Source organism: Amblyraja radiata, chromosome 2 (genome assembly GCF_010909765.2).
Source record: "Amblyraja radiata isolate CabotCenter1 chromosome 2, sAmbRad1.1.pri, whole genome shotgun sequence".
Classification (NCBI taxonomy): domain Eukaryota; kingdom Metazoa; phylum Chordata; class Chondrichthyes; order Rajiformes; family Rajidae; genus Amblyraja; species Amblyraja radiata.
The window spans coordinates 133593722-133607342 of NC_045957.1; the positions used below are offsets into that span (position 1 = coordinate 133593722).

The 13621-nt window shown below is 41.9% G+C and overlaps 1 protein-coding gene across 1 annotated transcript in view; it reads left to right on the forward strand.

Annotated features, from left to right (window-relative positions):
• yme1l1 (YME1 like 1 ATPase) overlaps positions 1–13621 on the forward strand; it is a 44056-nt gene that overhangs the window by 12706 nt on the left and 17729 nt on the right. The window contains exons 3-11 of the mRNA XM_033016114.1: positions 523–691; positions 2804–2905; positions 3001–3107; positions 3188–3338; positions 7484–7567; positions 7810–7892; positions 7974–8064; positions 10150–10302; positions 10408–10540. Of these exons, the coding sequence (XP_032872005.1) occupies positions 523–691; positions 2804–2905; positions 3001–3107; positions 3188–3338; positions 7484–7567; positions 7810–7892; positions 7974–8064; positions 10150–10302; positions 10408–10540 (1073 nt within the window). The remainder of the gene's footprint in view (positions 1–522; positions 692–2803; positions 2906–3000; positions 3108–3187; positions 3339–7483; positions 7568–7809; positions 7893–7973; positions 8065–10149; positions 10303–10407; positions 10541–13621) is intronic.

Below are 13621 nucleotides of genomic sequence, written 5' to 3' on the forward strand. Positions count from 1 at the left end.
TCAAGAGTTCAGAGTCTTTCCTTTGAACATCACAGAGGACACTATCAAGGTGTCCTATTTTAGGCCAACATAAACATTACAATTCGTCAGTATAAAAATTCTCATTAGAAACAAATTTGTGCTTTTTATTGCCTTGGTGATATATTGAGTGTTTTTATGTCCACATTTCCCCTTTTTACTTTATTTAGAAAATATTTTATTCATTAAACATGTTAACCCATTCATATACTAGTATTTTTATTTTGAATCTCATTTGTATTCCTGTGCCAAACTAATGTGGTGCCAAATCTCAACAGTTAATTCTAATTAATAGATACTTTTTTTCTTACCAATATATAAAGCAGGTTACATTTTGTTTTTAAAGTGGGTATGCATCACTAAAAAGTGGGGTTTTAAAAGTAATCCGATCAGTGTGAGCAGGGGTGGATTACATCAGATTTTGTAGGTTTTAAATGATGTTGGTCTAACAGTAGTCTTAAATTTGTTTTAAGATGTTAAGACTTTTTTTGTTTTTACTTTCAGCCTCTGTATAATTTAAGGGATTTTGGGCTGTCTGATTTAAAACCCAGCCAGCTGGATGAATTGGTAGACAGATTACTTCCATGCCTGTCTCCAATTAACTCAAACTCTGGTTCATCCAGATGGCAAATATCCCATGTTTCATCACAGTCCTTCTTTGAAAATAAACATGGTAAGTAACTTATTTCTCTTTATCAAAGTATGTCAATAGACAGTAGGTGCAGGAGTAGGCCATTCGGCCCTTCGAGCCAGCACCGCCATTTAATGTGATCATGGCTGATCATCCCCAATCAGTACCCCGATTGGTTCCTGCCTTCTCCCCATATCCCCTGACTCCGCTATTTTTAAGAGCCCTATCTAGCTCTCTCTCCAGAGAACCTGCCTCCACCGCCCTCTGAGACCGAGAATTCCACAGTAAAGAAGTAACTTTCTGTATTATTAAATGCAGCACATCAAATTTTCAGTTAACTTGCCACTTTTCATTACCATTAGAAAGGACACTGAAAAGGCAATGGAGGTTGACTTACCAAGATATCCTGTGTCTCTGTTTAATCACTGACTTCAACTGTAAGCTATTTTATGGATAATTAAGACTCCCAGTGCCAGAGATTCCAAGGAAATCTTAATGGTGCTTAAACCTAAGCAGAAGTAGAATGTTTGGTATGCCATGTATAAAAATCATTCAAATGTCAATTAAATAGCATGAAATAAAGGAAGTGTATGGATGAAATTCAAAGTTAGACATTGGATAGCAAAAACAATATGGGAGGAAAATCCAAATAAATAAAATCAACTAAAATCCAAAGACGCGGGTTTGTCAAGACAATCAGTACGGGATTTGTCTGAGTAACTTTCGGAGTAAGTTGCCAAGTTGATGGCAGTGCCTTGTTCTTGGTTCTTGGTTTCTTGGTCCTCCAAAATATTCCAAATGGAATTTAAACTGGAGGTGGTGAAGGGAGGGCTTAAGCCAGAAAGGGTTATTGGGAAGAAAGAGCTACTTTAAATTTAGTTGCATCTGGTTGGGTAACTATAGTAGGGTGGAGATTATTCCATGCTTTAATTGTGCGGGGGAAGAACGAATTGCTGTACACATCTGTCTTTGTAGCTGGGATCACAAATTGGATCGAATGCCCTCGTCTGCTACTAATTGGTTTGGGTTTGGTGTAGGTCTTGTAGTCTATGTCGAGCTGACCATTTAACATTTTGTAAAAACAGGTCAAACGGTGAGCTTCACGTCTGGCTTGGAGAGGGTTCCACCCCAGAGAATTCAGAAGTTTGGTGACACTCGCTTCTCTCTCATAGGTGTTAGTAACAAATCGAGCTGCCTGTCTTTGGACACGTTCGATGGAAGAAATGTTTTTATTTGTGTATGGGTCCCATGCTGCAACTGCGTAGTCCAAATGAGGTCTAACGAGGGTGAAGTATAGCTTCTCCTTGACATAAGTTGAACAATGATGGAAGTTGCGCCTCAGAAGGTTTAGGACACCTGTTGCTTTCACCGTTGCATGATGAGTCTGACCATTTGATGTAGGTTTCTTGGACGTCAACAAGGTTTTTAATAATTTGTTATATGCTGCACCACTCAAAGTTAAAGGGAATGGGAATCCAATTGAGTGACCTATTTGATTCTAAATTGGTACATTGCTGAAAGCAGAGGGAATGGCTCATGGATGTTTTTGTGTTACCAGTGGAATACCACAGGATTTATCAGTACTCTGTTCCTTGTGATATGTCTGCATGGTTTAGACTTGCATGTAGTAAGCTTAATACAGATTGTTAATGGTGGAAACATTGTCTTGTGGTTGACAGTGAGGAGGAAAGCTGTTAACTGCAAGAAGCAGTAATTAGTCAGGTTAAGGCAGAGCAGTATGAAGTAGCCCATGGGAGATACATGGAAAGGGGAGTATTCACTGAGATGAGTTGGGTAAGTTGCAATGTCAAGAGAATAAAATAAGTGGAGGTAAGTTTAGTATAAAATAGGAGTTAATGGTTAGTGTTATATCTCTCTGAGGAGGATCTAAAGCTTTTGATTGGGAAAACCAGGTGGCATAGATTTAAAGTGATGGGTAGAAAATGAGGGAAGAAATGTCTCACCAGAAGGTTTTGGGGATTTGGAGAACTTCATCATATTTGAACATTATTTAGATGTGTTCTTGCAGGGGCTGTGATCCATATAGATGTTGCCCAGTGCTGGAAGGTTGCATCAAGCTGAATAACTGATCAGTTGGATACATGAACTGAATGGTCTCCTTCTGTTTTGTGAATTTTCTGATTCTGTTTTTAGGATTTTCAAACAATGTCTTCAAAGTGCTGCGTGCATCTCAGTTTTCTCAACTACATCCAGCGTTTCTACCAACCTTGTGTTCCAATCTTCATCTATTGCCATGTATGTATGCTGGCCATTATAGTCATTATGAGTTGTACTTGCATTAAAATAATTAGTTGTGTGAAGCAGTATTAATGAGCATAAATCTTCTTAAGTCCAAGAGCAAAGGCGAGGCTTTAAAACTCTGAGATTAAGAGCAAGGAGACCTGTGGCAACTGAGAATACGGTGGAAGCAGAAAGTATTGCTCCTTCTTTTATGAAGGTAAGCAGTTATTACTTGCATTGCGGCAGTAGCAATTGTTTGGAAATACTATTATAGCATTAACTCATCTTTATTTGTAGGGACTTCTGTTGAGAGACCGAGGCAGAGAGGTTGAAAATTTGGACAGTTTGATTAAAACTAAAAATATTCCTGAAGCTCATCAGGATGCCTTTAAAACTGGTTTTGCAGAAGGCTTTCTAAAAGCACAAGCTCTCACACAGAGGACAAATGGTAAGTTAGTGTGAAGTATTTACCAAGTAAATTTTCATTATGTAATAATGAAGCTTTTTGAAAATGTCTATTCTGCTATCTCTGGTCTTCTAGTATTGGCTGCTGCTGTTTTGTGTTCAAAGCTTCAATTGACGTTGATGTGTAGACTTATGAATGCTATCATGTTTTTTGACCCTGGATGATGCTATAATGACAACAGCCCCGATCTCTCTCATGGTTTCGCACTTCTCACTTGTCTTGGTCCAGGCAGGACCATGGAAAATATGATTAAAAGTACCCTTTTGAGTAAATTGTTGGTTGAGAAAAACAGCAGTGTAGAATCCTTGTTGAAATTTTTATCAGAGTGAATTTGATAATGGACAATAGGTGCAGGAGTAGGCCATTCGGCCCTTAGTGCCAGCACCGCCATTCACTGTGATCATGGCGGATCATGCACATTCAGTGGCCCATTCCTGCCTTCTCGCCATATGGCCTGACTTCGCTATCTTTAAGAGCTCTATCTAACTCTCTCTTGCAAGCATCCAGAGAATTGGCCTCCACTGCCTTCTGAGGCAGAGAATTCCACAGATTCACAACTCTGGGTGAAAAGGTTTTTCCTCACCTCTTTTCTAAATGGCCTACCCCTTATTCTTAAACTGTGGACCCTTGTTCTGGATTTCCCCCAACATCGGGAACATGTTTCCTGCCTCTAGTGTGTCCAATCCCTTAATAATCTTATGTTTCAATAAGATCCCCTCTCATCATTCTAAATTCCAGAGTATACAAGCCCAACCGCTCCACTCTATCAACATATGACAGCCCCGCCATCCCGGGAATTAACTTTGTAAACTTACGCTGCACTCCCTCAATAGTAAGAATGTCCTTCCTCAAATTTGTAGACCAAAACTGCACAATATTCCAGGTGTGGTCTCACTAGGGCCCTGTACAACTGCAGAAGGACCTCTGCTCCTATATTCAACTCCTCTTGTTATGAAGGCCAACATGCCATTAGCTTTCTTCATTGCCTGCTGTACCTGCATGCTTACTTTCAGTGATTGATGAACAAGGACCCCCAGATCTCTTTGTACTTCCCCTTTTCCCAACTTGACACCATTCAGATAATAATCTGCCTTCCAGCTTTTGCCATCAAAGTGGATAACCTCACATTTATCCACATTAAACTGCATCTGCCCACTCGTCCAACCTGCCCATGTCGCCCTGCATGCATCCTTAGAGCATCCTCACAGTTCACACTGCCCCCCAGCTTTGTGTCATCTGCAAATTTGCTAATGTTACTTTGAACCCCTTTATCTAAATCATTGATGTATATTGTAAATAGCTGTGACTAGCAATAGCTAGTCACTGCCTGCCATTCTGAAAGGGACCCGTTAATCCCTACTCTTTGTTTCCTGTTGTCTATCCATGTCAGTACCCTACCTCCAATACCATGTCCTCTAATTTTGCCCACTAATCTCCTATGTGGGACCTTATCAAATGCTTTCTGAAAGTCCAGGCACACTACATCCACTGGCTCTCCCTTTTCCATTTTCCTAGTGACATCCTCAAAAAATTCCAGAAGATTAGACAAGCATGATTTCCCCTTCGTAAATCTTCAATCCCATCAGTCTACCCAACACCATTTCCTGCCTAATGTGAATTTCCTTCAGTTCCGCTGTCACACTAGATCCTCTGGCCACTAGTACATCAGGGAGATTGTTTGTGTCTTCATTAGTGAAGACGGATCCAAAGTACCTGTTCAACTCGTCCGCGATTTCTATGTTCCCCATAATAAATTCACCTGTTTCAGTCTTCAAGGGTCCAACTTTGGTCTTAACTAAATTTTTTGCACTTCACATACTTAAAGAAGCTTTTCCTATCCTCCTTTATATTCTTGGCTAGCTTACCTTCGTACCTTATATTTTTCTCCCCGTATTGCCTTTTCAGTTATCTTCTGTTGCTCTTTAAAAGTTACCCAATCCTCTGGCTTCCTGCCCATCTTTGCTATGTTATACTTCTCTTTTATTTTTATGCTTGAATTCCCTTGTCAGCTACGGTCGCCCCTTACACCCCTTGGAATCTTTCTTCCTCTTTGGAATGAACTAATCCTGCACCTTCTGTATTATGAAACTAGAAGGAACAGGATTAAAGCATTGTCAGGTCAGGAAGCAACTGTGGGACAAGACAGTTATTATTTCAGGTTAAGGTTCTTTCATGACTATGAAGAAAATATTCGAAGAGCAAACTAGTAACTGGAACCACAGCTTGCATTTATGTGGCTCCTTTGTATCCCCAGGCAGGAATATTATCCCAAAAATAGTGCTGCAAAAGGCATGGAATTAAAAATATGGTGTAAAGGGTTCATTTTAAGAGGGAATTTTAGTTTTTGGCCAAGACAGCTGGAACTGCCAACAGCGATTGATTAAAAGGAGCACAGAGATAAAGAAATAAGAACAATGCCAGTTGTGATTCCAATGAGTTTGGGTTTGACCCTGTTTACGGGTGCTGTCTGTACGTAGATTGTGCGGAAGTTCTGCCTGTGGTTTTCTCTGGGTGCTCTGGATTTGTCCCACATTCCAAAGACGTGCACGTTTGTAGGTTAATTGAGTTCTATAAGTTGTCCCTAGTGTGTAGGATAGAACTAGTGTACGAGTGATCATTGGTTGATGCAGACTTGGTAGGCTAAAGGAGCTATTTCCACGCCATATCTCTAAACTAACGTGTTTTGGATGACGGCCTGCAAAGCAAAACTAGTGAATAATTAAGCTTGAGATATTTAATGGCTTGAATCAATGTTTCAATTGACATAGTAGGGATTTTTCTTCCTGTGAATTGCCCCCAAATTATTCTGGGTGCAAATGGGTTTCGAAATGTAAAACCTCTTTCATTTTAGCGCTTGTTGCTGCAAAAATATTCATTTCTCTAGCTGAGCACTTGAATTGCTTTTTAAAAAAAAAACAAAAAAAAACAGCTGATAGAAGCCTACTTTGTAAGGCAAAAGAAGAAAAGAGCTCAAGCCAGAAAATGTATTGGTAAAACATCTTGTCAATAGTTCAATAGTGTTTTATTTGTCACATGCAACTGCACAGAAATTATTTTTGCATATACTAAACATGCAGACGCCACCATTTTTGGCGCCATTATTCAAAGTCTGGTTCACTTGCGCAATCGATCTATATAACCATTACAGCACCGAAACAGGCCATCTCGGACCTTCTAGTCCGTGCCGAACACTTACTCTCATCTAGTCCCAACTACTTGCACTCAGACTATAACCTTCCATTCCTTTCCCGTCCATATACCTATCCAAATTATTTTTAAATGATAAAAACGAACCTGCCTTCACCACTTCCACTGGAAGTTCATTCCGCACAGCTACCACTTTCTGAGTAAAGAAGTTCCCCTCATGTTGCCCCTAAACGTTTGTCCCTTAATTCTCAAATCATGTCCTCTTGTTCAAATCTTCCCTACTCTCAATAGAAAAAGCTTATCCACGTCAACTCTGTCTATCCCTCTCATAATTTTATCCCTCTATCAAGTCCCCCCTTAACCTTCTGCGCTCCAAAGAATAAAGACCTAACTTGTTCAACCTTTCTCTGTAACATAGGTGCTGAAACCCAGGCAACATTCTAGTATATCTCCTCTGTACTCACTCTATTTTGTTGACATCTTTCCTATAATTTGACGACCAGAATTATACACCATATTCCAGAATTGGCCTCACCAATGCCTTGTACAATTTTAACATTACATCCCAACTTCTATACTCAATGCTCTGATTTATAATCTACTGGAATATTTCCAGCAAACTAACGTCCCTCTCCTTGCCAGGCCATCTTTGTGTCCCGGGAGTGCCTCCTGCAACCTACCTTGAAGGTGCTGGAGGCATTACCCTGGTTCATCCTCCATTCCTAGTGACCAGTCTCCAGCTCCCTCTCCTGGTTAGGCTGTCCAAGCCTTCGGGCGACTTACCGGTCCGGACAAGCCTTCGGGCAGGTGCCCCAGCCGTGGCACCTTGGGATTGCCTCCACTGCGCAGCACCGCAGGATGTGTTGTAATCTAGTTTTCTCAAATACTCTCTGCTGCAAATACTCTTATAAACCGTTCTATTGAATCATTGATTTGTTTATATGTGACTTTTTGGACTTGTTTATATTCAATTCTTCCAGACTCTTTAAGGAGGACAAGATTAGTTCTTCTGTTGCTGCTGTTGCTTGGAATTTATGGTCTATCCAGAACACCATTTTTGTCAGGTAAATATTTATTTATGTACTATCCTTTGGTTTTCTTGTGCAGTGTGAAGCTAAAAGGGAGAATTTGCTTCATTCATTTCAATAACAAAATATTGTTACTATGTAATGATTTTTGTAAGTGGGGTGAAAATGATAATTGAACACCACTCTCTAATCTATTTTACACGTGGGATTCAATTAATTTGAAATGGGAAGTTTAGGGGGCTAGCATTTCAATTTTTTTTAACCAATCTCTTCACCAGTGCGATTTCGTACTACATCAGGACTGGATGCAGCAGTGGACCCTGTTCAGATGAAGAATGTAACCTTTGAACATGTGAAAGGGGTAGGTGGAATTCATATTGACTTGATAAATATTTTACATTTTGAGATCCATTTGTGATTACTTTTGTGATTTTGTTTTCAGGTAGAAGAGGCAAAAAATGAGCTACAGGAAGTGGTAGAATTTTTAAAAAACCCTCAGAAATTCACTGTGTTAGGAGGCAAGCTGCCTAAAGGTATGCCATTGTGTCAAAATGACAATTTTGTCATGCATCTTTTACAGTTCCAAATGTGTTTTACAGCCAATCTTCAGAAAATATTACCAAATCAAATTTCTTAAGGAAGGACTTGTTCTGCAATGACCATTGTTGAGTGTTAATTGATTGTGAGTTCCTCGCAGGTGTTTTTAGAAATAACTGTAAATGGGGAATGTACATTTTAAATAAAATGCAATATGTTGGATTAACAAACCATTGCAGGCCATTTCATAAAGTTGTACTGATAAAATTGGAGCAGTCACTGGAAGTGTCATGAGAGCAGTTGGGGTTATCGTCGAGGAAGTACTGAAGGTACTGTCGTGTATGAAGGTAGACAAATCTCCGGGGCCTGATCAGACATATCCGAGGACATTGCAGGAAGCTAGAGAGGAAATTGCGGGAGCCCTGGTTGAAATTTATGAGTCATCCTTAAATACAGGAGAGGTGCCAGAGGATTGGAGGATGGCAAATGTTGTGCCTGATTTCAAGAAGGGCTGCAGGGAAAATGCTGGGAACTATAGGCCGGTAAGCTTAACATCTGTGGTTGGTAAATTACTGGGGAGTATTCTGAGGGGTAGGATATATAGGCATTTGGATGGGCAAAGGCTGATTAGGGACAGTCAGCATGGTTTTGTACGCGGGAGGTTGGGTCTCACAAATCTGATTGATTTTTTTTTTGAAGACGTGAGCAAAAAGGTTGATGAAGGCAGAGCTGTAGATGTTGTGTACATGGACTTTAGTAAGGCGTTTGACAAGGTGCTGCATGGTAGGCTGCTCTGGAAGGATAGTTCTCATGGGATCCAACGAGAGATAACAATGGATAGCAAATCCATGGAAGGAAGCCGAGGATGATGGTGGAAGGTTGCTACTCAGAATGGAGGCCTATGACTAGTGGTGTGCCATGGGGTTAGGTGCTGGGCCCGTTACTGTTTGTCATCTACATCAATGATTTGGATGAGAACATACACGGCAAGATTAGCAAGTTTGTTGATGATACAAAAGTTAGTGGTTTTGCAGACATTGAAGATGGTTGTGAACGATTGCAGCAGGATCTGGATCGATTGGCCAAGTGGGCGGAGGAATGGTTGATGGAATTTAATACAGAGAAATGTGAGGTGTTGCATTTTGGGACGTTGAACAAGGGCAGGACCTACACAGCAAATGGTAGGCCTATAGATAGTGTAGAGCAGAGGGATCTAGGAGTACAAGTGCATGGTTCCATGAAGGTCGAGTCACAGGTAGATGAGGTGGTCAAAAAGGCTTTTGGCACTTTGACCTTCATCAGTCAGAGTATTGAGTATAGAAGTTGGGAGGTAATGTTGCAATTGTATAAGACGTTGGTGAGACCACATTTAGAATATTGTGTTCAGTTCGGGGCACCATGTTATAGGAAATATACTGTCAAGCTTGAAAGGGTTAAGAAGAAATTTACAAGGATGTTGCCAGGACTAGAGGAGCTATAGGGAGCTATAGGGAGAGGTTGAGTAGGCTGGGTCTCTATTCCATGGAGCGTGGAAGGATGAGGGGAGATCGTAGAGGTATACAAAATCATGAGAGGAATAGATCGGGTAGATGCACAGTTTTTTACCCAGAGTAGGGGAATCGAGGACCAGAGGACATAGGTTCAAGGTGAAGGGGAAAAGATTTAATAGGAATCAGAGAGGTAACTTTTTCACATGGATGTATGTATGGAACAAGCTGCCAGAGGAGGTAGTCGAGGCTGAGACTATCCCATTGTTTAAGAAACAGTTGGATAGGTATATGGATAGGACAGGTTATATGGATTGGATGGTTATGGACCAAGTACAGGCAAGTGTGGGACTAGGGTAGCTGGGGCATTGTTGGGCCAAAGGGCCTGTTTCCACACTATTAATCCATGACTATCAAAAAAATTTCCAAGTCTAATTTTAGTTAGTGCATCATAAATGCTTCTTTGTGCAGAATAGTTTTTGTTAGATGTTTATTATAAGCATCTGAAGTGCTATTTGTACAATTTCAGTTAAGTTTACAAAATATTTATATGTATCTCATTTTAAATTGAAGTGCCCATTTGTTTAATTTTAGGTATTCTTTTAATTGGACCTCCTGGAAATGGGAAAACTCTTCTTGCGAGAGCAGTTGCTGGTGAAGCTGATGTACCATTCTATTATGCATCAGGATCAGAATTTGATGAAATGTTTGTCGGTGTTGGAGCTAGTAGGATAAGGAACCTATTTAGTATGTATTCTGGTTTTCAAATAGAAATGTGATTTTTTTTCTCTTTTTTTTTCTCTCAGTATTTATTTTATTTAACTTGCTCTATTTCCCTTGTGTGTGCTTCAGGGGAGGCAAAAGCCAATGCACCCTGTGTCATTTTTATTGATGAACTGGATTCTGTAGGTGGAAAAAGAATTGAATCACCCATGCATCCCTATTCCAGACAGACCATAAATCAACTTCTTGCGGAAATGGATGGGTAAGCCAAACACTAAAAGCACATTTTATTGTGAATCATCTGGTTCAAAGGGCACTGGATCCCCTTTTTGTGGCTGAGTGTAAATGCTAGAGCTCCCAACAACACCTTAGGAATGTCTTCACCATAAATGTACAACAGTTCAAGAAGGTGATACACTTTCTTATGGGCAATAAAAACTAGCCATGCCATTTTTTTTGTGAAGTGAAAGTTTACTTATCTGATTTGAAAACTGCACGGAGAGCTGTTAGGAGGATGGTTACACCTACTGTATGCAGTTTTGGTCACCCTTTTACAGGAAGGATGTGGTTGCTTTGGAGAGGGTGCTGAAGAATGTTGCCTAGATTGAAGTGTATTGGCTATTCGGAGAGGTTGGGCAAGGCCTATTTTCTGTGGAGCATCCGAGGCACCGAGGAGATGTGATAGAAGTTTATAACATTGCGGCATAGATAAGATCGACAGTCAAACCTTTTCCAAATATGTAGATGTCACATATTATAGGGCCAAGGTTTAAGATGAAAATGGGAAAGTTTGAAAGCGATGTGCAGGCATGTTTTCTTTACATGGAGTGGTAGATGCCTTTAACCTGCTGCCAGGAGTGGTGGTGGACGCAGATATGATAGTGGTATTAAAGAGGCCTTAGATGGACATAAGACCAACATGGAGGGAAATGGAACAGGTGCAGGCAGAAAAGAAAATGTTTCAGTTTTGATGAACAAGAGGACATAACTCTAAAAGTGTGCAAGGGCAGTGGCTTGGGAGTATATGTGCACAAGGCATTGAAAGCAATTACAATTTGGGGCATTGTAAATAGATGCCAAGAGTACAAGAGCAAGAGTTGGGATGAGCTTTTATAAAACACTACTTTGGTCCAACTGGAATATTACATCATGCCCTGGGTGTCATAATTGCATGCATACTTGTGTTAGGAAAAAAACTACTGGAGGAACAGCTGTTCAAGTAGCAGCTACCAAGAGGAGTGACAGATGGCATTTTATAAGATCATAAGTGATAGGAGTGGTGCAACGTGATGTAAGTGATGCAACGAGACCTGGGTGTCATGGTGCACCAGTCATTGAAAGTAGGTATGCAGGTGCAGCAGGCAGTGAAGAAAGCGAATGGCATGTTAGCATTCATAGCAAAAGGATTTGAGTATAAGAGCATGGAGGTTCTACTGTAGTTGTACAGGGTCTTGGTGAGACCACACCTGGAGTATTGCGTACAGTTTTGGTCTCCTAATCTGAGGAAAGACATTCTTGCCATAGAGGGCGCACAGAGAAGGTTCACCAGACTGATTCCTGGGATGGCAGGACTTTCATATGAAGAAAGACTGGATAGACTCGGCTTGTACACGCTAGAATTTAGAAGATTGAGGGGGGATCTTATAGAAACTTACAAAATTCTTAAGGGGTTGGACAGGCTAGATGCAGGAAGATTATTCCCGGTGTTGGGGAAGTCCAGAACAAGGGGTCACAGTTTAAGGATAAAAGTCTTTTAGGACCGAGATGAGAAAATCATTTTTTGCACAGAGAGTGGTGAATCTGTGGAATTCTCTGCCACAGAAGGTAGTTGAGGCCAGTTAATTGGCTGGATTTAAGAGGGAGTTAGATGTGGCCCTTGCCAGGGGGTATGGAGAGAAGGCTGGTATGGGATATTGATTTGGATGATCAGCCATGATCATTTTGAATGGCGGTGCAGGCTCGAAGGGCCGAATGGCCTACTCCTGCATCTATTTTCTATGTTTCTAGGAGCAGAATTGGGCCACTTCATTCCTACCTCCTTGCGTATAACCTACTTGAACCCCTCCAATCTGGCTTTCGCCCCCTCCATAGCACAGAAACTGCTCTCCTCAAAGTCCTCAACAACCTCCTCACTTCTGCTGACACTGGTTCCCTCAACATCCTCATCCTCATACAGTGAACCATAACATCCTGCTCACCAGACTCAAAGACCTCGGCATTGAAGGCTCTGCACTCAGCTGGCTCCGTTCCTACCTTTCCAACAGATCCCACTTCATCTCTCTCCACAACCACACCTCTGCTACAGCCGCAGTCACTCAAGGCGTTCCCCAAGGCTCCGTACTCGGCCCCCTCCTCTTCATCAACTACATCCTCCCCCTTGGTCAGATACTCCGCCACTTCAATCTGGACTTCCACTGTTACGCTGATGACACCCAGATCTACCTTGGCACCAAATCCCCCCACAACCCCCCCCCCCCCTCTCCCATATCAACTCCTGTTTGTCAGCTATAAAAACCTGGATGCAACATAATTTCCTCAAACTCAACAGCGATAAGACAGAATTCCTCCTCATAGGCTCCAAAGCCACACTCAGCAAAATCAATAACCCCACTCTCACCATCGACGGCACCACTGTCTCCCCATCTTCCCAGGCCCGCAACCTTGGCATGATCTTTGATTCCACCCTCTCCCTTGAGCCTCACATCCGCCATGTCATTAAAACCTCCTTCTTTCATCTCCGCAACATCGCCAAACTCAGACCCTCTCTCACACCGCCCGCTGCTGAAAGACTCATCCATGCCTTCATCTCCTCCCGACTGGACTATTGCAACTCACTTCTCCTTGGCATCAGCTCCACCTACATTAACCGACTCCAACTGGTCCAGAACGCAGCCGCCCGACTCATCACCCATACCAAATCCTGGCATCACATCACTCCAGTCCTCAAACAACTTCACTGGCTTCCCATCTCCCACCGGATCACCTACAAAATCCTGATCCTCACCTACAAAGCCCTCCACCATCTGGCCCCCCCATATCTCATTGACCTCCTCTCCCCCTACCAACCCTCACGGTCCCTCAGATCCACATCAGCCGGTCTCCTCTCCATCCACAAGTCCAACCTCCGCAGTTTTGGGGACAGAGCCTTCTCCAGGGCAGCTCCCAGGCTCTGGAACTCCCTCCCCCAACTGATCCGCAATTCCGTGTCCCTCACCATCTTCCAGTCCCGCCTCAAGACCCATCTCTTCCCCTCTGCCTATCCTTAGCCCCACGTCCCCGTCCCTTTTCATCTGTGCATTAATTGCCTCATACTGTGTTTTGTATTGAATTCTGTCTTTACTTT